At 33.1% G+C, this 27,505-nt stretch overlaps 1 protein-coding gene across 16 annotated transcripts in view; it reads left to right on the top strand.

Annotated features, from left to right (window-relative positions):
• The window catches only part of TCF12 (transcription factor 12), a 350,504-nt gene that overhangs the window by 275,407 nt on the left and 47,592 nt on the right, over positions 1-27,505 (top strand). For 13 of the 16 annotated variants that reach the window (XM_069483559.1, XM_069483534.1, XM_069483565.1 and 10 more), the window contains one exon: positions 26,823-26,928. In XM_069483559.1, coding sequence (XP_069339660.1) covers positions 26,823-26,928 — 106 coding nt within the window. Of the gene's footprint in view, positions 1-16,255; positions 16,418-26,822; positions 26,929-27,505 lie in introns of those variants that run through there. The other 3 variants (XM_069483567.1, XM_069483564.1, XM_069483563.1) reach the window with 1 other exon arrangement.

The following is a 27,505-nucleotide window of genomic DNA, read 5'->3' as shown; positions in this document are numbered from 1 at the left end:
CGATTTGAACTCAGGAGTTCGAGACCAGCCTGAGCAAGAGCAAGACCCCATCTCTACTAAAAATAGAAAAAAATTAGCTGGGCATGGTGGTGCACCTGTAGTCCCAGCTACTTGGGAGGCTGAGACAGGAGAATCGCTTAGAGCCCAGGCATTTGAAGTTGCAGTGGGCTATGATGGTATCACTGCACTCTAGCCAGAGTGACAGAGCAAGACTCTATCTCAAAAAAAAAAAAAACATTATATATCTTGGTTTATTCATAAAATATCTTGCTTAGTATATTAAATTTAAGACATAGTTTATTCATCAGTTATGTTTTTCCTGATCAAATTTAATGTTACTTGGCTTTGTTGTTTAAAGATATACCACCAACTGAGAGGATGATGCAGTACTAGAAAAGCACAGACTTCCCAGTCAAGCAGATAATGGGTTCTATTTATCTGGCCTCAGCTTCTTTTTATTTTATAACCTTGGAGAAGTTGCTTTTGATTCTCTGCACCTTAAATTTCTATTTGTAAAAGGAGATGATAATGCTTATCTCAAATGTTATTTTGAGGGCATTATGTGCCTAACATGTGCCTAGTATATCATAAATACTAAGTAAGTGTTCCTTCTTTATGCTGTCTAGTTCCTACCACTACAGCTTGAAATGTAAAGAAACAGCATTTCATTTTTATCAGATTTTGTTGGAAAGCAAGAAAAGTTTTAAAATATAAAAAAGAGTAAAATATTATAATGAAAGAAAAAATGATCATGTTACCTGCACTTGTATATGTAATGTAAGTGCCTGGCATATAGTGCATGGTAAATTATAGCTGCTGCTGTTTTTTAGAAAGCAATCGTTTGCAGAAAAAGGACCTGCAAAAGGAAAAAAAGTTGTTGAATCAAATTCTGTTGCCTAGTGTTCATTCTTACTATTTTTGTTTTCTGAACTCTCAGGAGTCTATGCTTTCCCCCCACCTGTTTTTTAATCATTGGTTGAGTGTCTTATGGCCCTCTGAAGCATTTCTCAGAGGGAAAGAAGTTTGTTCTTTATTCTTTATTTCTTAACTTGGTGTTAGTATTTCCAAACATAGATGATTTTCTTTTATATGCTACAGAAAATATAGAAGTCCGAAATAAGTAAGAAGCAAGGTTTTTATCCAGGAAGTCTTTCCCAGAAAGAAACACTTAGGTAAATTCCAGAATGCCTTCCTAGACCCAAATACCTAAAGTTGTGTTCTTGTTCCATAGTATTTGAAAATATCTTTCAACATCAGATGTTAACTGCATCAAAATGGTGTCTTATTAGCTTTGAATATAACTAGTTTACAATCCCATACATAGGCAGATGACACAATTATTTGTTTCTTGGTACGATGTCATGCTATTCCTTGTCCTCTGTTTTTAAGTGTGTATATATATTCCCACAAAACTGTTACTGTGACTTCTTGATTAAACTCTCAAAGTGTAATTTACTATCCCACCCCATCAAGATAAAATTTTTTTCTACTCACCCTACTCATAAGGAACTTCTTTGCTTCTGAGATGAATAAAAGCAGCTTAGACTGTACTTTTTCTGCCTTCTTTGGTGCAGACAGGTACAGAGTTCAGCGGCCTTTAGATTGGTAATGGACTATAGTTTAGAAATTTATGCCTCCCATTCTCCCAAAATTTTTATGGGAATTCATTTTATTGGGAATGGTTTGGATTTTTTTTTAATTTAATGTGAATTTTGAGTCATTTTTAGTGTTAAATTTGAAGATTTAGAGACATATTTTTAGATAAAGATATGCTGAGGTGTTCCTGAACCACAAAGACCACTAGACCATGTCTAATAATCTAGAATTTGCATGTATGTACTAAATAGAATAGGAATATGAAATAGAAAAATAAGAATATTAAATCCTGAGGGTATCTAAGATGAAGTTTTTTTTTAAATAGAAAAGAGATGACAAATAGAACTTTCTGAGGCTAGTAGAAATGAATAACTTGTAAAACTATGATTTAAAAGATTGCTAGCTAGCTATCTGAACTAGTAAGAAAAATGTTAAGGGTTAGGACTATAGAGGAACTGTTGCCTCCAGTTTATCCATGAAAATAGCAAGATGAAGAGCAATAAAATATTCTCAAAGCCAAGGTAACAGAGAATGTTTATAGACAATTATTCCAGGCCTTTAAGACTAGCAAAAAATCTAGTGATTCTGGAAAAATAGTCTTTACATGCAGTACCGACTTCAGCTGAACTTCATGAGTGAACCCTCCAGTTCTTGAATATGAGTTGGAATAGGTATTTGCTTAGTTCCTTTAGCAAACAACACAGAGGGCATACAACTCTGTGTAAAAGAGTTTCTTATTTTGTTAGATAAGCTGTCTCCATTTGAAGGACACCGCAATACAAAATTTCCAAAGTGGCCAGTTCATTCTCTGACCTTATAGGTCAGACTAGCAGAAAAATCTTAGTATATAAAAGGAGTGGTTCTATAATCCATTCCAAATTTATATTCAATTTGGTCATTGAATGAAAGATTTTCTTCATACATTAATAAGAAGAAATAGCCACTGTTTATGCTGACAGTAACCACTGTTCAGAACAGTGTCAAAATTGTATCAGTGTAAATAATGGCCTTTTAATCCATAATTCTAAGATGTTCATTTTTGTGAGAAGCCAGTAATGTTTTTGATCTGATTTCAAGTTCAGAAAAAGAAAGAGGAGTAACCAGTGAGTGAGTCCTATGGATCCAGTTGTGTTTTTACTGATACAGTTATACAACGAAATGATATTTGTTTTTTTCTGACTTCTCTACTTTTTTTTGAAAGAAGAACACGGCTAAATTTCATTCAGAGGTGGTTTTTAAAGCTTAATGAACTCCTCAGCTGCTGGTATTTTAGATCTTTGAGACTGCACAACGGGGGCGGGGGGGGGGCGGGGTGTAAAAGTAACTTGTATGGTTTTTCAAAGGATACATGGTTGAACTCTAAATAATTTTAGAGTTTAAGGCCACTGTCAACATCAGTGGAATCATTAACCATTTTTTTGTTTTGTTTTAATTTTTACCTATTATAATTAAGGATTATTTTTTCAAGTATAGGAAAAAGGGAATAGATTAAGAAATTCAAAATTTTATCACTGGGGATGTTTGAGGCTCTGGATTTCATTGTACAGTAGGGAAAGCATTTATATCCTAAGTAATTTGCTGACATGAAATTTGCCATTACTGGTACTCCCTTTGTTTAACCAGTAATGATTTAATTTGAAAAGTTATTTGTTGTAATTGTATAATATCTTATTTTAAGGACCATAATGTCCTAGATACATTCATAGTTAACCTTTTACGCATTTTTAAAACACTACCAGTCCCAGGATGGTTTCTGATTTCTCCCTTTCATTTATATTCATTGAATACATGTCAAAGAAATTTAAAGTATTCACCAAAGATTTTATCTTTTTATTAACTTCATTTGTTTTAATATATAACCCAATATCTGTAATGTGCCAACATTTTATTAGTTTTCAAAAATAATTTAGTTCTAGAAATTGTTTCTGAAGAATTTGCTAGAACCTACTGATCTCTTTGTGATAGCCTGCATTTCTACTCTTCCTCAGTGTGCTAGACTGGGGTCAGCAGACTTTCTATAAAGGGCTATGTAGTAAATGTATTTGGATTTGTGGGCCAGTTGGTCTCTGTCACAACTACTAAACTCTTCTACTGTAGCATGAGGGCAGTCACATATGATACAGAAACGAATTGGCATGGCTGTGTTCCAATAAAACTTTATATATAAAAATAGGCGGTAGGCCATATTTGGCACATAAGCCATAATTTTCCAACCTGCATTAGACTTAAAGAACACAAGTATTTGTCTAAAGTATAATAGATACATTCCTACCTTCTTATTAAATGTAGTTCCTGTGGAAAACAGACATGAAGAGAAATAAAATTAAATATTTTTAAACCTGTCCCTGATTTTTTTAAGATCCATTAGTCCCTCCATCATTTCCTTAAGGCCCTGGGCACTGGGCCAGAGTTTATTGTATTGACAGACGCTTTCCAGGACCATTATTTGCCATATTCTGAAATGTTCCTGACTAGGATGGTGGTAGAGCCTCAATGTATAAAGTGAGTACTGTGGTGTTATAATTTTTCTAGGATTTAAGTTTCGCCTTAGGTAATATGCAGGTTAGTGACATCAAAAGTAACCCATGGATATATATATTAGTAAATGTTTATTTGAAACAATTGGGTTTAAAGTATTGAAATCTAAATTTTATATATATAAACAGTCCTACTATAATTTTTTACTTAAGCTTAGATGTATATGTGCCCAATTACATCTTTTGTCCAACTTTTTCATAGAACCTAAAGCTGAAGGTAGTTGCTAGCTGCTTGGGAATCAGTTCCAACTCAAGTAAGATTGTGAAACAGATTTTGAATTTTACGACATGTTTCTGGTCTAAACACGAAAGCTTCATACAAAAATTAAGAGAATCCTCCATCCCTAGAAAATTCATTTTTTCAATGTTAACCTCTGTAATTCAATTGAATTTTATATGGTGGTTATGTAGTTCCCATTTTAACTTTTATGAGGCAAATAATAATAATAAATAAGTAATAAAACTCTTGTCAAGTTCTCTGCCTTGTGCTTGATAATTTTTAAACTATCAAATTTTGATCTAGAAGAAAACACAGGAAAAACTCTTCTAGACATCAGCCTAGGCAAAGAATTCATGACTAAGACTCCAAAGGCAAATGCAGCAATAACAAAAATAAATACATAGAACGTAATAAAATTAAAAAGCTTCTATCCAGCAACAGAAATAATCAACAGAGTGAATAGACATCCTATAGAATGGAGAAAATGTTCATAAACTATACATCCAATAAAGGTCTAGTATCCAGAATCTACAAAGAACTCAAGTCAGCAAGACAAAAAAAAAAAAAAACCACCATTAAAAAGTGGGCAAAAGACATGAATGGAAATTTTTCAAAAGAAGATAGACAAATGGCCAACAAACATATGAAAAAATGCTCAATATCACCAATCATCAGGGAAATACAAATTAAAACCACAGTGAGATTGGCCTTACCCATGTCAGAATGGTCATTATTAAAAAGTCAAAAAACAACAGATGCTGGCGTGGATGAAGAAAGAAAGGAACTCTTATATACTGTTGGTGGGAGTGCAAATTAGTACAACCTCTATGGAGATCCTCAAAGAAACAAATGTAGACTTACCATTCGATCCAGCAGTCCCACTACTGGGTATCTACCCAAAGGAAAAGAAGTCACTTTATAAAAAAGGCACCTGCACTCAGATGTTTATCGCAACACAATTCACAGTTGCAAAGATGTGTAATCAATCTAAGTGCACAACAATTCATGAGTGGATAAAGAAAATGTGTTGTGTATATATAATATATGTATTTACATGTATATATATTTATATATATATATAGCATGGAGTATTACTCAGCCATAAAAAGGAATGAAATAGTGTCTTTTGCAGCAACTTGGATGGAACTGGAGAACATTATCCTAAGTGAAGTATCTTAGGGATGGAAAAACAAACACCACATGTACTCACTGGGAGTGAGTAATTGGGAGCTAAACAATGGGCATGTATGGACACAAAGAGATACAAAGGACATTGGAAACCAAGAAGTGGGGAGGGTGGTGGTGAGGGATAAAAACTTACCTGTCAGGTACAATGAATGTTATTCTGGTGACAGGCACATTAAAGCTCCTACTTAAGCATTATACAAGGTATCCATGTAACCAAAACATTTGCACCTTTTAATATTTTGAAATAAAAAATACTTCTTTAAAAAACACTTGACATTTGAAATCACAAGTTATCAGTATCTTTTCCAACATCACCACAGATATTTTAAAATTTCAAAAATCAGTAATTTGAGAATTTAAAAGTCTTTGCTACTAGAGTGGGCTCCATGTACTAGAGAAAAATTTGTATCCCTTCTTTTAAAATCAGTAAATATATACTAAATACTTACAATGAATGAAGAACTCTTTTAGGCTTTAGGGGTTTAAATATGAATAATATATGGACCCTGTCTTCAGCATGATTATAGTCAAAAGATAACTTAGACCTTTGGAAAGAAATAACTTTTTACTGGGAGGCCAACACAGGAGGATCACTTGAGCTCAGGAGTTCAAGACCAGCCTGAACAAGAGCAAGACCCACTATTAAAAGTAGAAAAACTTAGCCGGGCATGGTGGCATGCACCTGTAGTCCCAGCTACTCGAGAGGTTGAGGCAGGAGGATCTATTGAGCCCAGGAGTTTGAGGTTGTGGTGAACTATGATGATGCCACTGCCCTGTAGCCAGGGCAGCAGAGTGGGGCTCTATTTCAAAAAGAAAAAAAAGAAAGAACTTTTTAATTTTTTATGTTGAGTAATTGTTGTCAACCCAGAACATAATGTAGTATTCAAGAAATGCTTTTTGAATTAAAAGAATAAAAATAGGCCGGGCGAGGTGGCTCACGCCTGTAATCCTAGCACTCTGGGAGGCCGAGGTGGGCGGATCGTTTGAGCTCAGGAGTTCGAGACCAGCCTGAGCAAGAGCGAGACCCCATCTCTACTAAAAAAATAGAAAGAAATGATATGGACAGCTAAAAATATATATATAGAAAAAATTAGCCGGGCATGGTGGTGCATGCCTGTAGTCCCAGCTACTCGGGAGGCTGAGACAGGAGGATCGCTTGAGCTCAGGAGTTTGAGGTTGCTGTAAGCTAGGCTGACGCCACGGCACTCATTCTAGCCTGGGCAACAGAGTGAGACTCTGTCTCAAAAAAAAAAAAAAAAAAGAATAAAAATAAAGACTGTAAAGCTATTATTTTATATCCCTATAATATATTTTATATATCACCTGTTAATGACTTCCTGCTATAAGCTGTACTTTTCAACTTCCTCCTCCTCTGTTGAAACCATCAAAAATATGTTAACTTGCTTTCTTTGTATAAGAAACTGAATTGTTTGTCCCAATTTCCCCCTCAATTACGCAGTCAACCTCTACTTATACCCCAAAATAGGAGTATTTTTGCAAAAAAAAAAAAAAAAAAAAATAGGAAATGACAGCTAATACAGCCAGAAGCATTAATTACATTGTTTTAGGATTGACCTAATTAAAAATATTAGGACCATGACCCTCAAGTGACAGAGAAGTACGGAAAACCACAATACAGGAAACCCTTTTTAAAGGAAAAATGTTGTAGTTTCACTGAAGTAAAGATGAAACAGTGATAATTTTCCCAAACTAAATTTCCTGTACTAAAGTTTTCTTCAAGAATCTAACCTTTTGTCATCACCTATGTTGCTGTCATCTTTGTCCAAGCCACCTTTATCTCTTTCTTGAATTATAGCAACAGCTTCCCAACTGGTTTCTCAATTTTGTTTTGTTTTTCTTTTTTGTTTTTTAAACACAGTAAGATCCTTTTAAAATCTAAGTCAGGTCGTATCTATTCATCTCTGCTTCAAATCTCCCAATAGCTTCCCTTATTGCTGTACAACCAAAGTCTTTAAAATGGCTTACAAGACCTTTCCTAATCTGTCCCCTGCTTCCTCTCAGACTTCATTGTCCACCTGTCTACTCTTCCTTCACTCCACTCCAGCCACACTATCTTCTTTACTGCTACTTAAAGATATCAAGCACACTTCTGCCTTAGGGGCCTTGCATTTACTCTTCTCTCTATTGGAACATACTTTCCTTAGTATCACTATGGCTCGTTTTCTCTTTGATCACATATTTTATCAATGGGGATCTTTCATCTTTAGTATAAAGTGGCAACATGCCTGCAGCACCCTCTCACTCTTCCTTGCTGTATTTTTCTTCATAGCATTTAATACCATCTGATATAACCTAATTTGTTTATTCTTTACTCGTATCACCCCACAGCAACTTGATAAAGGAGGGATTTTACTTATATCATTTATTGCTGTATCTGCAGCACTAAGGTGCATAATAGTGAGGTGCTTAATAGCTATTTGTTGAATATATGAACAAACTCGAATGATGAGCAATACAGCCATAGCTCTTCTTTCTTTTTGGACTATGCTCAGTTGACTTAGAGAAGATATAAGCTACATATTGGACAATCTGAATTATCTTCAGGAGAAGGAGAACTATAAGTATTAACATATTTTAACCCACTGTATTATAAAAACATTTACCATGCTTTTTTTTTTTAGAAGCAAAGCATAGGCATAGCATCTTTATAACAGAGTAGTGCAGGAGCCACAGCCCACTTATTAAAATGAGCTCTCATATTGGCTCAGTTGTTTGTTACTTGCTAAAATTATAACAAAACTATCTCTGAAGAGGCTTACATGTCTGTTTGAAGTACATAGCTACAAATCTTCTATTTTACAGATGATGCAATATTAAACATAAAATGTCTGACCTATAGATAAAATTGCACATTATTGAGAAACCAAAATTGTTATTGAGTGAATTAAACAATGACAGAGTTAGGTAAGAGTTATTAGCTACTGGTAAGACATTAACTCTTTGGGTTTTTTTTACCATTTTTTCCAGATATTACATATCTTTTAAGAAAGATGATAGTTTTAACTGAACACATTACTGGGCAACAGAATTCCATAACTAGCCCCTTATACAGATACTTCCTTTGTTGGCATAAATATTTTTAGAATACAAAGCATTTGGACTCTTACAACTGAGAAGTTGTAATTATGTTTTTGTATTTCTTTTTTGGATCAGCCTTTCAATTTCATGTGAGCATTTAGGATTTCAATTATGCCACTTGCAGATACAATCATAAAAATACAACTTAAAAGATTGGTGTGGACACTGGGTATCATCTATGCCAGTGGGTCACAACCGTGGGTCTTTAGAAACAGTAATATGGCAAGATTTAAAATAGTTCAGAAAACCTAATAAATTGACCAGTATCTGTGGTCCCCAATCCCCGGGCCGTGACCCATTACCAGTCTGTGGCCTGTTAGGAAACCAGGTGCACATTGCTGCCTGAGCTCCACACCACATCCACCCCCTGCCCAATGACACCCCACTCCCCCATTCCCTGTCTGTGGAAAAATTGTCCTCCATGGAACCAGCCCCTGGTGCCAAAAAGGTTGGGGACTGCTGGTCTAGTTTATTGAAATAAAGTAATGATGCTAACTTAAACGTCAGGTTTCTTTTCACTAGAGTTATTTTAGTTCAGCATGGCAATGCTTCATTTCCCTTCTAATCAGAAGTTCTGAATGGCTTTGATTTTGAGAGAAAAATATTCATAACTCATAAAAAAAAGTCTGGGAGACAAAAGTCTTTCAAAATAGGAATTCAGAGTTTTTGGGTGAAGTAGATTATAAAATGTTTTATTAGTGTTAAAATGGCTAGAAAATCTTTGGCCTAGTTTAATGCCTGTCCTTTGCAGAAATGGAAAATTAAACACTGGGAGAGTGGACCTACCCTAAGATTTCATGCCTCCTAAGAGGCAGAGTTGAAACCTGAATCCCTATCTCCTGATCCCTAGTTTAGTGCTCATTTGCGTTATATGGTAAACTCCACAGTGTTCTGGGACCTGGGCAACCTATCATTTATAGAGTACTAATAAGTGGTAGAGAGAATACTTTCCTGCTCTAGTGCGTATACATGTGACATAGATACATAGACTAAGTAGCTTAACAGATTTCTTCCAAATTTTGTATGTTTCCCAATCTGGCTGGTAAAGGACACTTGTCATTATTAGGGTGACGTGTCACCTTCACTGGTGAAGCATACTTAAATATTAGTCAAATAGTGTTTGTTTTGCTTTGTTATTTGTTGGAAAGGCACTGCTGACACTGTTTCCCATCTCCTCCCCTGTTTATTATACTCTCCTTAGATGTGCTTTCAAAATGAAGTATTATTTGGCTTTTGTTGAGAATGGTCACCAGAATTTAGTAGTAAGAAACCTTTCTTAAAAGATAGCTCCTTTCGGGCCGGGCACAGTGGCTCATGTCTGTAATCCTAGCACTCTGGGAGGCCGAGGCTGCTGGATCGTTTGAGACCAGCCTGAGCAAGAGCGAGACCCCCATGTCTACTAAAAATAGAAAGAAATTAGCTGGACAACTAAAAATATATGGAAAAAATTAGCCAGGCATGATGGTGCATGCCTGTAGTCCCAGCTACTCGGGAGGCTGAGGCAGAAGGATTGCTTGAGCCCAGGAGTTTGAGGTTGCTGTGAGCTAGACTGATGCCATGGCCCTCGAGCCCCGGCAACAGAGTGAGACTTTGTCTCAAAAAAAAAAAAAAAAAAAAAAGTTCCTTTCGTAAGTTCAGGATCTGCATGATTTCTTCCAGTGAGTATGCCAAAAATTAGCTTTGCTTTGTTACTTGATCATTACAAATGTGAGCCAGGATGCTTTGGTAGACTCTTAATATTTAATTTTTCAGAGATGAGAGGTATTAAAAATTACTGCCACTAGCAAGAATTTTTACCAAAACAAAAATATAGATTGGGGCCATAAATAATGTATAAATTATGTAGAGATTTGGATTACAGATTTTTGAGATGGTTCTGGACTAAGATGCAGATGTTAGTAGTCTCTTTAAAAGTAAATTGAAAATAGAATATTTTGGTGCTATTCCATTTCTCATAAATTGAAAGGATCTAGCGCTTTCCAGCTCAGAAGAAAAAAATTGCATAGGCCAAAAGAAGAAACAAAACAACAACAAAAAAAAATGAGTAGCACTTTCTTTAAGGAACCGCTAACTTGACCTAAGACCACAGTCACAAAAATTGTTTACCTTTACAGATGATTTAAAATAATAACTTTGTTTGCTTACAGTTTTGTTTTATTATTAGTTTGCCTAATAAGTCAATAGTGCAAAGCCTTGTTCCAGTCTTGAAAGCTCTTCAGAAGTGCTGGTTTATTGAGAAATTTTAAAACCTGGGTCTCCTCCCCATCTATTTTTTTTCCCATGTGTGCACACACACATTAGGCAGTCCTGTGATTATAGAGCCATCTGCAGGAAAATTATCAAGTTGCAACATAGTTAATGATTCTCTTACCGTGTTATTTCAAGTGGTAAATGAGAAGTGACAAACTGCAATTCATGTGGGGAAAGAAAGGGACAGCCAAGAGATGCAGGAATTATTAGGGCAGGGGGCACCCCCATACACACACTTTAATTTTTCAAAGAAAACTGCTTTGTCATAGTGAGTTTGTGATCAAAAGAAACATACAATTTGCTTCAGGTTTTACATATTCTCTGTAATTACAGTTCTCATTTGAAGAGGTAGCTAATGATTGCCTTTTAGAAGCTTTGTATGATCTGTCAGTTCTGCTCATGTTGATGTCAGAGGGGTAGTATTTATTTACCTCAGAAAGAGATTTATTTGCTTTCTCCTCCAGAAGATATGGCTGTTTTTACACATCCTCGCTATAGGCATATGATTGTCGAAAGGGGAATTAAACAAGTGTTCTTTTGCCCTAAAAATGCAGTTTACATAGCTGATTGTTTTCGTCGGCTATACAGATAGGTGTTTTGTATTTTGTTAATCATTAAGCTTCTAAAACTCAATTTAGACTTGAAATATTTGTAAAGAAACAGTAGGAAATATGATGCTCTATGTATGAGACAGATGCTGATTTGTGAATTTTAGCGTGTATCTTTACGCTGTTGAGAAATGTATATTTATGTGTGTTGATGCTTCTGATTCCCAGGCAATATCCAAATAAATTGTATACCACCATTCAGATTAATCTTTGATATCTACTATAAGTCTAGTTATTGGTTTGGGTAAAATTTAGGCAGTCACAATTCAAATTTAAATGAAAGAGTTTTTTCTTAGAGCATCACATATGTAAAGACCACAAAATCGGGTCTTTGATTTTTAACATTTTCATACAGTGGAAAGATAGTAGTTGGAAACCCTTTTTACTGATGGATTGGGTATCAGCAAGATGAAAGTGACTGCTGAATTAGATGTACTATTATATTTAAATAATATACATTGAGTCTTAGTGGACTGATTTGAAAGGGATGCATTATTTCACTGAAGTTTTATATTCTCATTTTATTTGTGGCAAAAGTAAATTTTCTAAAATGTGAGGATATTAGAAGACAACCAGAGACCATTGGAGAAGAGTCTTTTGCTTTGAATTTGCCCACTTATAGGTTCTCTCACTTACTATCCTCTTTAATCTCTTCTTACCCCACCTCCCTTGTAGCCAGTAATTTATTATTTGCTGAGTTTATCCTTTAGGAAAATGTAGAGTTCATTTGTGGAATTATTCATATGTGAACTTTTAAGTTTGGCTTCATTTATTTCTCGAATAGTCTGTTTTCCAAGAATTGATTCACTTAGAAATAATGTTGAAACTTTTCGTGAATCCTACAAGTGGATTTTAGATTTACTTTCCAGCCAGATCTTCTGGCTTTTTGGGACAGTGGAATGTTGCCTGTTTATTTTAGAAGACTGTACAGTAAGATTAACCATTAACTGGCCTTTATTAATTAACTAATTCAAGATGTGTAATTCAGTTCAATTAAAATTTTCTTTTGAAAACTGTTTAGAATTTTGTTACTTTTTGAAATATTCTTGCTTAAAGATAGTTTAAAAAATAGATGACCCTGTTAGAGTGATCCAAATATCAGGATAAAAATGAGCTAATAAAATAGATGAAAATGCTACAAAGCTAATTCCAAGAAATTTTGTATGGCTCTCCAAGGAAGATCTATTTCCCAATCAACAGAAAAATAAGAAGGAAGAATAAATTTTTGTATGAGAGCCTGGAATTTAAACTGAAGGCCAGAAAGTTCTTACTCTTTGAAAATATCTTTTCCTAAATCTTAAGTAAAGAAGTAAATTGCTTAGGCAAATCACATTATAGCTTTTTCTTATTTGTTTAGATCTGTGCTTGATGACTATTAGAATAGCAATAAACATCACATTCTGAAATGTTTGGTGGGGAAAGGAATATTTGAAAATCCATGAAATGCTATCATCCTTGAACCAGGAATCATCAGTTTGCTAGTAAAAGATGTGTGGCTCCAAGTCTTTTTTTTTTTTTTTCCCCCAGAATTCTCAGACATTTTCATTAATCATGCTGCCAGTGTGTACAATAATGCCTATCTTGCTATAAAACTTGGTGATTTTTTTATATTGTTGTAGTAGGTAACGTTAATATTAAGTCAGATCACATCTTAGAATAACATATAAGTGATTATGTAGAATTGCTGGTGGAAACAATTCAGGATAAAAAGTGCATGACAGTTCAGAGCTCCTGTACAGACAGCATGCCTGTCTAAAATCAGGTTTAAAAATTGGCCCTGTCTCCAGCTGACTCATTTTGTCAGACTGAGTCACAGGATTAACCCTTGACATGTTCCTTTAAAAAAAAAAAAAAAAGGCAAAGATTAAACAACTGCATTGACTAGAGCAGCACTTGCTCCATCTATGTGCACTTTTTTCCTGTAATATGATTCTTCTTAGGAAAAAAATTGTGCTACAGCTGTTGCATAGATTAAATTAGGTTTTATAAAAAATATTTTTGAGGTAAAGAAAAAAGACTTTATTATAGAAGATAATTTCTAATTGCAATAAAGCAAATGACCGTCTACATCAACCAGTTTTAGTTTCTTTTGGGAAAGGCAGACATCAAGAAAGATGGTATTTTAGAGTGACAAACTTAAAAGACCCTTGCTATAGCATATAGCATACAAGTAGAATATTGGGGCACATTTTATTTAGATTACTACCAGTTTTCTTGACAATTTACTGTTTTTGAGAAATGAGTTTAATATCATATAGTTATAGATACAGATAGAGATTTTTTTAAGTTTCTGTATGTACTCTCAAATTTAGGCAATAGTGTGTACCAGATACCTATGGTATATATTGGCAGAGGAGGTCTTCCTTACAGATGTATGGATTTCATATATGTTTTTAAGAGAAGGAATGAAAAAGTGTAAGGAAAAGCTTTTAATTAGTTTCTCACTCTGTTTAGAAACTGTTAAGTTTCACATTCAGGTTTCAGGTTTAACAACAGATCTTACACAGTTGCTTAATAATAAACTGATTTTAGAAGAGTAAAAGAAGTTTGGTTATACTGTTTGGCTTTACTGTGAATTTCTTTTTTATCTGAATGTATGTTTATATCATATAATTGCCTCTAAAATAAAGAACTGATGATGAAATATTAAAATTTTCATTGTGCCTTAATAGCCAAAGTTACTTAGTTGGATTTATAAATGCTGTTTATTTTATCAAACAACATAACTCTCTCTGTTTTCTGTCAGGCACTAGAAATGAGCTTAGTTATTACAGGTGGATATTTTATTAACTAATATAAAAAAAGTTTTCTCAGATTGGAGCAGTGATTATTGAACGAAAATGTTGAAGTAGTGTCAGTGCTTTGTGGCTCCCCTCTTCTCCCTGTTCCTCCTCAATTTCTATAGAAAAGTATGTTTTTTTGATTTTTAACAATTAATAGAAAGAGGAAATTTTATTTTAGATAGTTGATTCACGCCCCCCCCCCATTTTAAGAATAGCTGTTTTGTCAGTAAAGACTATGCCTATGAAAGACAAAATTTACTTGAATGGTTTTAAGGCATGGCATTGTTAATTGTAAATCAAAGCTTTTTACACAGTTCTCCAAGGATTGAAATGGGTCTTTGTGGTCTCTCAGGAGGGAGGAAGTTACAGACCACTCTGCAGACTGGCATTTTAATAGTCTGCTGTGCAGTGATGTTCTTTTGCAGCTGCTGCTTAGCCTTTTCTATATCTGGAGAGAGTGGGGAGGTTTTATTGTTGTTCCGATACCATCAGCTTTTAAAACATTGTGAAGTTAGCTGGCTGTACCGTCTGATTTAGTTTTATTACTGTAATTTGATCAATATGTTTCATAAGAATGAGGTTTTGGGGGGAGTCCCTTATATATTCCTAGAATATTTCATAGAGGATTTCTGCGTCATGAAACATGCCTTTAAAAAAAAGTGATGTGCCCCTTTTGGCAGCTTGTGAGCTGTCCTCTGATTCTGATTAACAAACCTACAGGGCACAGGGAGAAAAGATTGTACAAAGAGGTTTTGATGGAGGGAAATGAGAAAGAAAGAAAAGTTGCTGTTCTGTTTTTCCAGGTTAGAATTTACACCAAAAGATAAATAGAAAATTTTTAAATAGCAAAATGTGTTTGTGTGTATGAGACATGTACTCGTAGATAGCGTTTAAAACCTTCTGACTTCAAAATATAATAAGGTCGAAAAATCTGAAACATTTATTCTCAAACTGATTATTTTTCCTTTCTGGAAAATTTGAGCATTAACATAAAAATATGAATATGTAAAGTATTCCTTAAGAAGAATAATGAACTTGGAGGAAAGACTTCTAGGAAGCCTTATTTCATTTATCAGCTAGAGTGCACATTTTGTATGTATACACACCGACCTTTCATACTTTATGTAAGGAAAACAAAACCTTGTTTGTTTTTTCTATTTAGTTATTGAATCATTTAATACATATTTAGATGTTCTAGAAGACTACAGTCCATTATAAACTTTTAATTGGTGTTATGAATGAGAAATCTGAGGAGCCTAATACTTGAAAAATCTATATTGTTTCCATTGTAAAAACAGGTGATTTGTTTTTAAGGTAATTTTTCTGATTTTTGGACTTTTTAATAAAATTTGTTCCTTTCTATTTTTTAATATGATTTATTTGTAAGTTAAAAAAATTGTGGTTTGTTCTAGCTAGTTAAGAGGTACTTACATGACAGTCAGCTTTCTCCAGGAAGTGATTTTGTTCAAGGCTTAACTGTCTAGATCCTTCTTGTTACACATGATTCAATGTTTCCAATTCCTGATTACTTGATCATGTGTTTATCAAAGTTGAAGCAATTTTAGACCAGATGGAAATGTTACTGGAGGTGTAGCAAGCAAGTTTTCCCTGCCAGAAGTGCTTCTAATTTAATTAAAACTAAAAACAAACCAGCAGAAGATCTGTTAGTTTGCCTTCCTTTGTGTTTGTGTGTATGAATGTATATTTATGTATATAAGAGATAAATCCTTGGGATTAATAATTCCTTGGGATTTTTCTCCAGAACACTGTATCTCTTTATTTAGCATTTATAAATGATTTATATTTTTTAATACCCCAGATTTTGTCTTATTGGTATCCTCCACCAATGGAAGGACTTGATGGAAATTGAAAGAGGTTACTTACAGCATAAACCCTCCCTCTGTGCTCTGTGAGTTGGTTCAGTCCTATTTTGCATAAGTTCCTTTTGAGTAGATCCATGTGTGGGTGCATAGTACTGAAGACTTACTCTGTTTGCCTGAGTGGATGTATGTCTTGAAGAGAAGCTGTAGGCATTAGCTGCAAACAGTAACAATTTTCAAAATCAACATGTATTGTGCTTATCCTGTCCCTGGAATGGGCAGCAATTCTTTGATGTATTACTACAATGGGAAAACGGTAAGCCTTTTTCTTTGTTCATATAGCTTCTAAATGACTTGTTTAATGGAAAGCAGTGTAGATTAACTGCTTTTTACTAAAGCCTGTAAGGTTTTGTTTTATCCTTTTCTGCAATACATTAGATTGTATATTTATTTGTAAGTATTGTCAATAAAGTCATGTCTTCTACACAGTTAATCGATAGTTGTTGGCTTTTATTTTTACAATAGTATAGAAAATAAACTTGAATTTGTGAGCTATTATTTTTAGCCTGATGTCTTTACTAGCAGTGAGCCTGGAGGTACATTTGTTTTGATGTTTTCATATATTGTAAACATATACTCTTTATATAAAATACATACATATGTATATATTGAGGATTATTCAATGCTTTGTAGATGGAAGGAAAAGATGAAAGTCATCTTGGATATTCATAAAAATAACAAGTATGAAGTTCTGGGAATGATTAGAGAAAGCAGTCAGCTAGTGAGGGCCGTATTTCCTGTTTGGAGTTTCAGGTCCAGAGCCTGACTTTTCTGGGATACCATCTGTTTCCAATCAAACTAGAATTTTGACCTTGTGCAGATTCATAAAATAAGTCACTATTTTTAAAAAGAATACATTTATACATTTTCCAAAGAATGTATTTCGGGTCAATTTATAGCACATGGTTAAGTGTTTTAGAATAATACTTTTTATATCGCCATGTGAGACATTTCTATTCTTTAAATTAATTGCTTTGTATTAATTATTTATGTTTCTGGGGGGGGAAATAAAAAACATTAAGCCAGAGGATTCTGTATATTCTAAAAAGAAAGTGAACTTCTCTGAGAGATTCAGTAGGAGTTATCTTTGTAAGATACTTGATAACTATTATAAAAATGTTATATTAATCAATAACAATCTTGGTTTATATGAGAAATTCAGTATTTTTCTTCTCAGTCTTCCAAAATTTTTCCCTCAAATGTCTTACAAAAAATGCATATGTGGCTTTAGTGATAGGGGAAGTGGAAAAGAGTATTTTTAATGTTAATGTTTTAAGTTATGGAAATTCAATTACATTTTCCTAAAATAGGCATAAAATTAGCTACTGTTGTCTCTTCCCTTTTTACCACTTGAAAATGTTTGAAATAGCATAGTTCTATAACTAGGGTACTGAGACCTAATCAGACCACTTTTTCATTCTCTTTTAGTAAGGCCTCTTTAGACTTGGCCAGTGTTTGGTTGTGAACTTTTTTTGGATAAGCTCTCTTGATGATAAGCCAAAATATCTTTAAACTCATTAAAAGTATATGTTCAAGCTGCCCATAAAAGCAGAGCTTTGGAGAATGTGAGAGGTAGATTTAGATAGATAATAAAGTGAAATTACTTGATCTTTGTATAATTTTCTTGCCAGTTGTCTTTCAAGTATGAAAATATTTTTCTTTTGTGTCCGATTCTAAGTAAAATAGTCTGTTTGAAAATGGTATGTGGATGTGTGTGTTTATGTTATAAGTTCAGTAAAATTAATTATGCAGGACCCCTGAAACAGAGACTATAACTCAAATCGAGTTTAGATTTTATTCTTTCAAAAGCACAGATTACTCTATTACAACATTTCTCTTTGTTCTACATTGAGAGGGGGGTTGGGGACAGCTTTGATAGTATTAAGTATTTCCAGGCTTGTGGTAGATGGCATAGTTGGTATGTTAGAGAAATATAGCCTGAAAATTGATAGCCTGTGTCTGATATAGGTCAAAGGTGACTTTTATGTTCTTGAAAAATGTATAAACAGATGATACATTATCTTAGTACTCTGAATCATAAGACCCTGGACTTATATGTGTTTTATTTTTACTTACCTCTAATTTTAAAAGTTATGCCTAATAATTTTTAGAAATTTTATTAGAAATTATTAGAAACATTATTCTCTAATGATTTCAATTTTCTTCAATAAGAAAATCATGTATAATTACATTGTATAAAGATTATATAAATACATTGTTAGTATGCATTGGGAAATATCTGTCAGTGCTTTATAGTAAAAACTAGCACCTTCATTAATATTTCCAGACTTTAAGTGAAATATTCTTCGTCACTTGAGTTATGGAATTTTATATAATTCTCATGGTGAACAGGTTAAATTTAAGCTCACTCTGTAATCCCATTTTATCAATTTATTTTAAGACCATAGAGCAGATTAATATTTGTAAATGCTAATGAGTTCACATTGATTTCATTTTTAACATCCCATTAGGAGGTATTATGAGTGACAGATCCTAAGTGGTCTTGGATTTAAACAGAATACTTTTTCATTTTCCAGTTTTTATTTTCAAGTTTTCAAGTTGATTCCATATATTTAAGAGTATTTGGGATAGTCTAATAAAACTGAACAAACTCTAGGAAAAGACCAGAGTCTTTTTATATTTTATTACCTAATGTTATGTGGCCAGTATTGTATTGTTGGAAATAAAACAGACTTGTACATATATGTACAGAAAAGAAAAGCCAAAAATTTTTCCCACTATTTAAAACAAGAAGGGGTTAATGTTCTGTGTCATATGTAACTTTTGTATAGCTGTATTCTGTATCATGATGTAGGGTATTAATGTGTGTTTATAATAAATGGGTACATTAAAACTTTTACACATTATACTTTTTTGAGATTTAAAAAATAGCAAGGAACAGTTAGTTTCTAAGGTTCCTTATTTATAAAAGGACTCAGCCTGCATTCGGTTTTCTCATTGATGCAAATAAATTATGTCCTTTGTGCAGAAAGGTAGAAAGTCTTAAAGAAAAATTCGGGGCAAGAGAGGACTCCCTTTTTTTTTTCTTGAAGATTCTGGAGTTTTAGCCTTCCTCAGATCTAATCAGCCTCTATTTTTCTAGGCCTTGAATTAAACATGCTAAAAAGTATTCTAGGTATAAAAATTTCAGCAAGTACGGGCATGATATTATTGTCATTGTATCAGGGGATTATTTTAATCTTATGAGAGACAACACAGAAATCCAAGTGTTAAAACTCGAGCTAGAAACACAATTTTGAATGTTATTTCTTTGGGTGGAATCTGTGAAAAAAGAGACAGAAATGAACATGATTGTGAGGGCTACTCTTTACCAGGAACTGTGCTAAGAACTTTACATTTATCTCATTTAATTCTCACAACCATGCTGTCATTTAGATGTTCCTATCCTCATTTTATAAATAAGGAAAATGAAGTTTAGCCCTACCCAGTTAGTAATTGCTGAGGTCAGAATTTGAACCCAGGTCTGCCTCCCAGGGACAGGTTTTCTCTTTTATATTATCCAAGGACAAGTAAATTAGTCTCCATTGCAAAGGGCTAAACTAAATTTATCCTTACTACCATTTGTATTAAAATATACTACATTGAAAAGAAAAATTAACTGGGAAGAACACTAGGCCACTCTCATAGATAAATCTATTTTTTGCATGTATGATCAGAGTAACAATCTTATGAATACTAATTTATACGATTAGTCAAGCAAATTTTTATCGGTTTTTAAAATGAAGAACTTAAAACTATCCCAGGTATGTTTTAAAACTCGGGAAATTAGACTAGTAGGTCTCATCTAATAGAATTCATCATAGTAAAAAATTGGCTTAGCCATGGTTTGGGCACCTGACTGCCCATGGGATCTGTATTTTTTGGTTTGTTTTTGTTTTTTGGGATTTTTTTGGTGAGAATTAGAGTAGCAAGTAACTAAAATTACATTATAAATGCTTCTAAGACTTATTTTTCAAATAAACATTTTCAGTTAATAAAAGCACAGAAACCAGTGTGTGTATATAGGCTTATTTTCTATTCTCTTGGGGGGGAGGGGGTTATTGCTAGTTAACATAAGAGAAGAAAGTACAATTAAATTAATTCAAATTTCCAGATTGTCTATGGGCCCAGTAAAGTCTAACATTTTTATGATAGGGAAGACATGAAGTCATTTTTTAAAATCTTTGAATATGGAATGCTACAGACATTGAATGACAAGGACTGTAGCGTGAATCTACTTTGACTTTTTCCTCCCTTTACTGAGAGGATAGTGTATATGAGCTCAGGAAAGTTTTCCTTTCTTGATTCAAGTGAGTACAAATACCAGTAAGTTAAAGCCGTAGTCTCTGCCAGGAGGTTTTGTCAGTGTTTTCGAGAGAGAAATTTATGTCCCTTTCCACGTGTTCATGAACATGTTGAGGAAAGGGGATCAGGTGCAGTATTGTTGAATCTAAATTTCTTTAAAATGTAGGTAGCTAAGATGTGACCGTCATTGATTTGTTCAATATATTATCCTAGCAAACAAGTTTCAAACCCTGTCTCTTAGAAATTCCATAATTTATCTCTCAAGAAAAAATATTGTGATTATTAGAAAAATGATAACAGTAGACAACCCAGTGACATTAAGATTAATAAAAATGTGCTTGGTTTACCTAAGAAGGAATTTTTCTCACAATTAAAAATCAGTAGTATTCAACTGTGCTTATTAGACAGCAAGAGCAGTAATTGATTTTAAGATGATGTGTACTGAAAACCAGAATTATTTTTCTTATTGTTGCTAGAAAGAAAATTTTATTTTATTTTCTCCGAAACGTGTCTCTGGAAATTTTTGGGAAAAGATATGGATCCTTTTATTTAGGAAACTGCTGAAAACATAAACGTGTATTTATCTCTCTTACAGAAATTCTAGTTATGTTTTTAACAGGCTAATTCAGTGAAAAGAGTCTTCCATAGAGGTAACTTGTATGTTCCTGCGTTAGTCCTTTTACTTTAGATATGTTGCTTTATGATGCCTGTGGTTTCAGTTGTTGTGGTATTTTTACTGGAACTGTCTAAATATTTCCCCCTTAGGCTTGGAATCATAAAAACCATAGTAGCAAATTTAATTTCATGGCAAAATTTGCTATTTTTACGTAATGTTAAAATACTGAAAGCATTGAGGTATTTATAAAATCTGTCATTCGTTTAAGTATTCTTAGATATTGGGAAATTCTTAGACTGTCATTTTAGAATTTATTTAAATGTTTTGTGTTTTTCTTTGGGTTTATGTTTAATTTTGATTAGAGAAAGAACAGGAAAGTGAAGACCTAAACTTCAGAAACTTTAAAATTTTGCCTTTTAGGTAAAGATATATGCTTTTTATCTTAGGATATATATAAGATCAATATTCATAGAAAGTTAATGGATCCAAATGATCAGAAAAATACATAGAAAATGGTTTTTAGGAAAGTTCTTTTCTTAGCACTCTTATCTGAATGAGTATAGCTATTAAAACAAAATTTTATTTACTGTTTTTAAAACTGCCTCTTTTTTACTAAATTCAGATCCCACAGAATTCAGAAATACAAGGAAACTTGTCTTAGTAATTGTGTATATCACCGAGAGTGGAACTTGCATAGGTTAATCAGCAATAATTTGAACACTAAAAAATAAATTTTTAGGATAATTATCTAGTTTTTCTTCCTTAGGTTTTGAGGGCTGACTCTTAAATGTACATATTTTTTAAATTATAGGCCCAGAGGTTTAATTACGGTTTTTTTTAATACACGGTTTGACTTGAGTTGGGATTTTCTTTTTTCCATTGACCTAGACTTTTTACCCCCACATTTTAAGTACTCAGCTAGATCTTGTAAAATTTTTATTGTTTCATACAAAATATAATTATTTGAAACACCAGATAAATCAAGTGGATGTTCCTGAATATAATATCATATTTTCATTTTAAAATTATGATAGTAGGGTAAATTAGCCAAATGATGTTTTGTTATTTTGGTAAGGGGGTATAAATTGTGCTTAAGATAATTTCTATTACTGGCATAGACCTTTCACATATTTGAGGTCCATATTAACACGTATTAAAGTGTTTGACGATATTGAACATATCGCAACTTAAAGAGAACTGCTATTCAAACCATCTTGACAAAAGAGCTAATAGAAGCACAAACATAATGAAATCTTGGTAATTAGTTCTGTGTTGGAGCATGTTCAGAAAAATAGATAAGCCACTTCTTTCTTTATTCTAAATTAGGTGAAAGATATTCCCAAAATGTTTGAAAATTCAGGCTGATTTTGGTTTTTGTAGGCCTTGGAGCTTATGAGAATTCTAGAATATTTTTCAAAATAATTTATGAATCTTGAACTGCTGAGTAAGGGAGTGTGATTTAAATCTGCCTTGTTCAGTATAGTAACTATTAACCACATATAGCTATTTAAATTAATTAAAATAAAGTTAAAAATTCAGTTCCTTAGTTGGTACTATCCACATTTCACATTTGATAGTCATGTGACTGATAGCTACTGTGTTGTATAGCACAGATACAGAACATTTCCATCATCACAGAAACCTCTGTTGGACAGCACTCAATCTAAAGCATTCCTCTCATTTTCTCTGGAAGAGTATCTTAATTAGGATATATGACTATTCTCACATATTAAAGGATATTCTTACCTCCTCATAATCTGGGACATATAAAAATATCAGCCACCACACAGGCTATGAATCTGTTTTCAAAAATATGGGGAATCACATAATGCTTTAACTCTGTCTTATTACTGAATGTGACTAAATGAAAAACTTTTTTTGCAAAAACTTCTACTATTTTGCATCTTTTCTCAATAATTATCAGAAAATCATTATGCTTCCCTGCCTCATAGGGATGTTTCCAATATTGATGATAGGACGGTTGCATTGAAATCAGAAGCATAGTGCACAGCTCCAACCTCTAGAGCTAAAGAGAGAGTGGGTCTGCCCTGAATTGGGGGTTATCCGTATGACTAAACTGAAGCAGGAAGAAAGGAATCTGTCTTTGCCAATTTGATTCAAGTTGGTTTTATGAACTAAAAAATTCCAAACATAATTGCATACTCACTGTAAACAATAATTGTAAATATTCATTCCTAAAGTATGCTATCCGTTTTACAAAGTTCCTTTGGAGTGGGGTGCCATCAGAACATTCAAGGTATTAAATGTGGGTTCTTTTAGCCAGAGTTAATAGTCGAAAGGGAGATATATTTTAGATTTTCAATTCTGTTCTTTGAAATTAGGAGTGTCTATTCTCAAGACACTCATTTCTCTTAACACCATTCTTGGAGGGGAAAATATAAGTGCTTGGGAAAAGAGTCAGTCCCGTGATAGCTACTGTGAGCCTGGCATTCAGAAACAGAGGCTAGAGTTCTAAAGGAAATGTCTGTCTACCACATTTTAATAGAATATCTTAAATGACTTAATTGTACCTTTTTCTAGTCCCTTTAAAATAGTTTGACTCCTGGCAGATTTTATTCATCTTAAAGCATACATATTTCTTTCTCTTAATTTTAAGATTGTTTGTTGTGATACAAAATCATCCTTGTGATTTAAACATATGATTAGATCATAACTAGGAAAAAAAAAAAAAAACTGGCATCTATGTGCAGGTGATCAGATGACATAAGCAGTCTGGTTTTAATTTGTGGCCAGTACTGATTGTAACTAAGAGAGACTTACTCTTTTTGTGGAATTGGCTGACTATTTCCCTACATCTGGAGTTAATAAAATCTTTGAGACCACATCAGTTGTGCTTTGCCGCAAGAACTCTTTGATCTGAAAAATCAAGACTGGCACAACTGCTGCTTCATAACATTGCATCTATGTTTTTGCAAACTATGGTTAAGATACCAAAAGCAAAGTTATTTAGCCTGTATTAGAAATGCTAATTAGGTGGACCTCTCTGAGAACTATGTATTTCAAAATAATTTTATGATAAAAATTTTGAACTTGTGTTAATACGTAAATGATAATGTAGAGGTTCAGGGGTTTTGGAGGTTTTTCTATTTTTCTCTTTTTCCTTTTTTTTTTTTTTTTTTACTATTTTCATTTATAAGCTCTATCCTTTAAAAGTGTATTTTTCCAAAGTCTATTTGTAAAGACTAGCATGATTTACCTGTAAAATGTGCCCTGTCTTCTCCATACAACTTCAAAAATTTTGAATAAGGGATGGCAAGTCTCTTTCTCTGCTTTGTGCGATTTATCTTGGTTTCCTTGCTTTCCATGACAGCCATCAATTAACCATTATCTGATCAGCATATTCTCCTTTATTTAGCAGCAATTTGTAAATCAGTAAAGCCACGTTTATCCCTCCACTTCCTTTTATAATTACAAACATTTTAAAAATTTAAAAGTGTAAGTATGTCATATGTGGAATACAGTGAACTGAATGAGAATAAAGATAAATATAAATTGACATTATGTAAATTTAAACTGATAAATTATATAGGTATTTTGTGTGTGAAATGACAAATCAAAATTGGATTTTTTTTCATAATTATTAAGTGTGAGAGTCTTACATAGTGTTTCAGTCTATAACCTGGGTAGAATTAGAGAATTTTATATTTCATACTTTAAGATCAAGGATGATATGTATAGTAAATACACGTTTGTGATAAAAAGCATATGTTCGGATGCTGTCTTCCAAATTTAATTCTCATTTGTATTTTCTGGTTAGGTCTATACATTTACTGTATTTTTTGTTGTTTGTGGTTTCAGCTTGTCTTGGGGAAATCTATATACAAAGGGGACAAAGGACTTCTAGCAGTGGCTAAGTTTAGATTTTTTTTATTAAAAGAAAATAGTCCAAAATTCCTTTCCTGAAAACTTCACCTGCCTGTCAGCCTGTATAATGCATTGCAAACACATTAGTATATACCCAGTTATTCTAACACAATCATTTATGCAATAACTTTAAACTATAAAAGTATGTTTAATGTGTATAATGAACAAACCATTTTATCTGCCATATTCACCTAACTAGGATCCTTCTGGATAGTTCATAGGAATATATGATATCATGTCCCAAATTTCTCAGGTACCACAGATGTGTGTTTTTATCTTTGGGATGTGAAAGGTAGGAAACAAACCTGAATGGCAATCCATTAAAAAGACACACCTGTGTTGGTATTACCAAGACTAGCAAGAAGAATAAAAACAGACTTTTTAACCTTTTATGTAGGATAAACTGTATATATGGGGATATTTAGTGAGTAACTGCTCCTAATTAGAATGATAGATAATATTAGCTGATACTTATTGACTGCTTACTTTGGGTACTGTTGGCATCATTTTATAAAAGAGGAAATTGAGTCTTGGAAAGGTTAGGGTAATTTGCCAGAGGTCTTTACATTTAGTGTCTCAGAGAAAGAATAAATTAATATAATTTACAGTTTATGTAAATCAAAAAATTGAACCCCCGTTTTAATCTTAGTGGGCTTCCTTAATTCTTTTTCTGTAGTTAGTGTATAGAAATATATGTTTGAGGTAAAAATACCAAATTATGTAGAAGGGTATATAAGGTAAAAGTCCTTCTCAATTCTAAGTCCAAAGATATAATCATTGTTAAGTTTCTTGTGTGTAATTTCAGAAATTTTTTATGCTTATGCAAACAAATATATGTATGATTTTTTTTGCACGTGCTCCAATAATTTTAATGGTACTTACTTTCTTCCACTTAAGTAAACACTTAAAGAGTTTTTATTTTGCAATGAAATTTAATGGATATACCCTTTTCAAACTGAAACAAAATAAATTATTTCATACACTGCTCAAAATAGCTTACCTTTCCCTTCCTGACTTCTGGAAGTTTACTTTTACAGATCATACAAATGTTACTTGTTTCCTTCTTGGTTTCAGTAGTTAGGAGAATAGTGTGATCATGTTTTGATCATTATGGTTATTTGGCTGCCCATTTAGTTTTCCAGAGGAATGCAAATGTTGGCCATTTGCTGCTTCAAAATGTTCATAGTTTGCTTATCTGAAGCAAGAGTTTATCAAAGAAAATTAAAACTGTTCTAACAAATTAAATGAGATTTTTCTTAAAGCTGTGCCAGACTTGAAAGTGTACTTGAAATTAAAGAATTAAAACCCCTCAGCAGAATTTGATTTGCCAGCTATATCAAGTTAAGGAAGTTCCTGAACAATTGTGTTGTGCCTTTCACAGTTATCTTGTAATATAGCAAAGGAGAGCAACATTTAATCGAACTCATTTTATTTGATAACTTTTATAACAGTGAAAAGAATGAATTTTATGAACCTAAATTTTATTTCATGCTATATTCAAAAGACATGTTTGCTCCGTCAGATTTTGAATCATAAGTCTGTGTGAGATTTGTGTTTTGTAAGCCAAGTCAACATTTATGACTTTATTCAACCACCTAGTATAATTGTCACACCAAGATGCATTACAGGGATATTTGGAGTAGTAGTTTTCTCTAGTAATCAGTTAAAAAGACATGTAGATAGCAACTAAGTTTGATATTATTTATGTGGATTTAGGCAATATTCTTTGTGGTTGGGGTAGGCCTTTATGGAGATTAGACAGACCTTTTTATGCCCTGTATGGAATGTAGAACTCATTTTACATAATTAATGATAATCATTTACATTTTAATTAAATTTACTGTTTAATTTTAAGGTATATGCACCATCCCCAAATTCAGATGATTTCAACCGTGAATCTCCTAGTTATCCATCTCCTAAGCCACCAACCAGTATGTTTGCTAGCACTTTCTTTATGCAAGGTAAGTACTACCAAACAGTTGTCAAATACTACCACAGTCATCTATGTATTAGCCAGTATCCTAAAATGTGAGGAAAGAGAATACCTACACAGCAATTCAGACATTATTTATCTAGGTATTTTTTGGCTAAAGTAAATTAAAATTTAGCTTTATAGTTTTCTAGTGCTTTTTACTGCTGACTGCAATTTAGTTGGATTATCCAGCAAACCATTGCAGTGTCCATTCAGTATTGACTGAATTTATAAAGAAGTTAAGAAACATGAATACAGCTGCTCTTGCTCATCTTAGAATGTAAATGTGTGAAAGCTTATTAACTTTAGTTTTTTGTTTAAATTACAGATTCATATCATACCTAGACTTCCCAATATAAATAAACAGTGAATATCATAGAACAGAGTAAAAGTTACTAAGGAGAGAAAAAGTGTTACATTTCCTTTAATTCACATCTAGCAAGTCATTTTTATTTGGTCTCCTGTGGTTTTGGACTATGTGAAGCATGTATATGGGAGCAATAAATTATTACGTAAATGATTCTTTGACTTTATATGAATATTTGAAAGTGAAGTCATTGCTGATG

The sequence above is a fragment of the Eulemur rufifrons genome, chromosome 2, assembly GCF_041146395.1.
Source record: "Eulemur rufifrons isolate Redbay chromosome 2, OSU_ERuf_1, whole genome shotgun sequence".
Taxonomy (NCBI): domain Eukaryota; kingdom Metazoa; phylum Chordata; class Mammalia; order Primates; family Lemuridae; genus Eulemur; species Eulemur rufifrons.
This window is presented reverse-complemented; position numbering and strand designations above follow the sequence as displayed.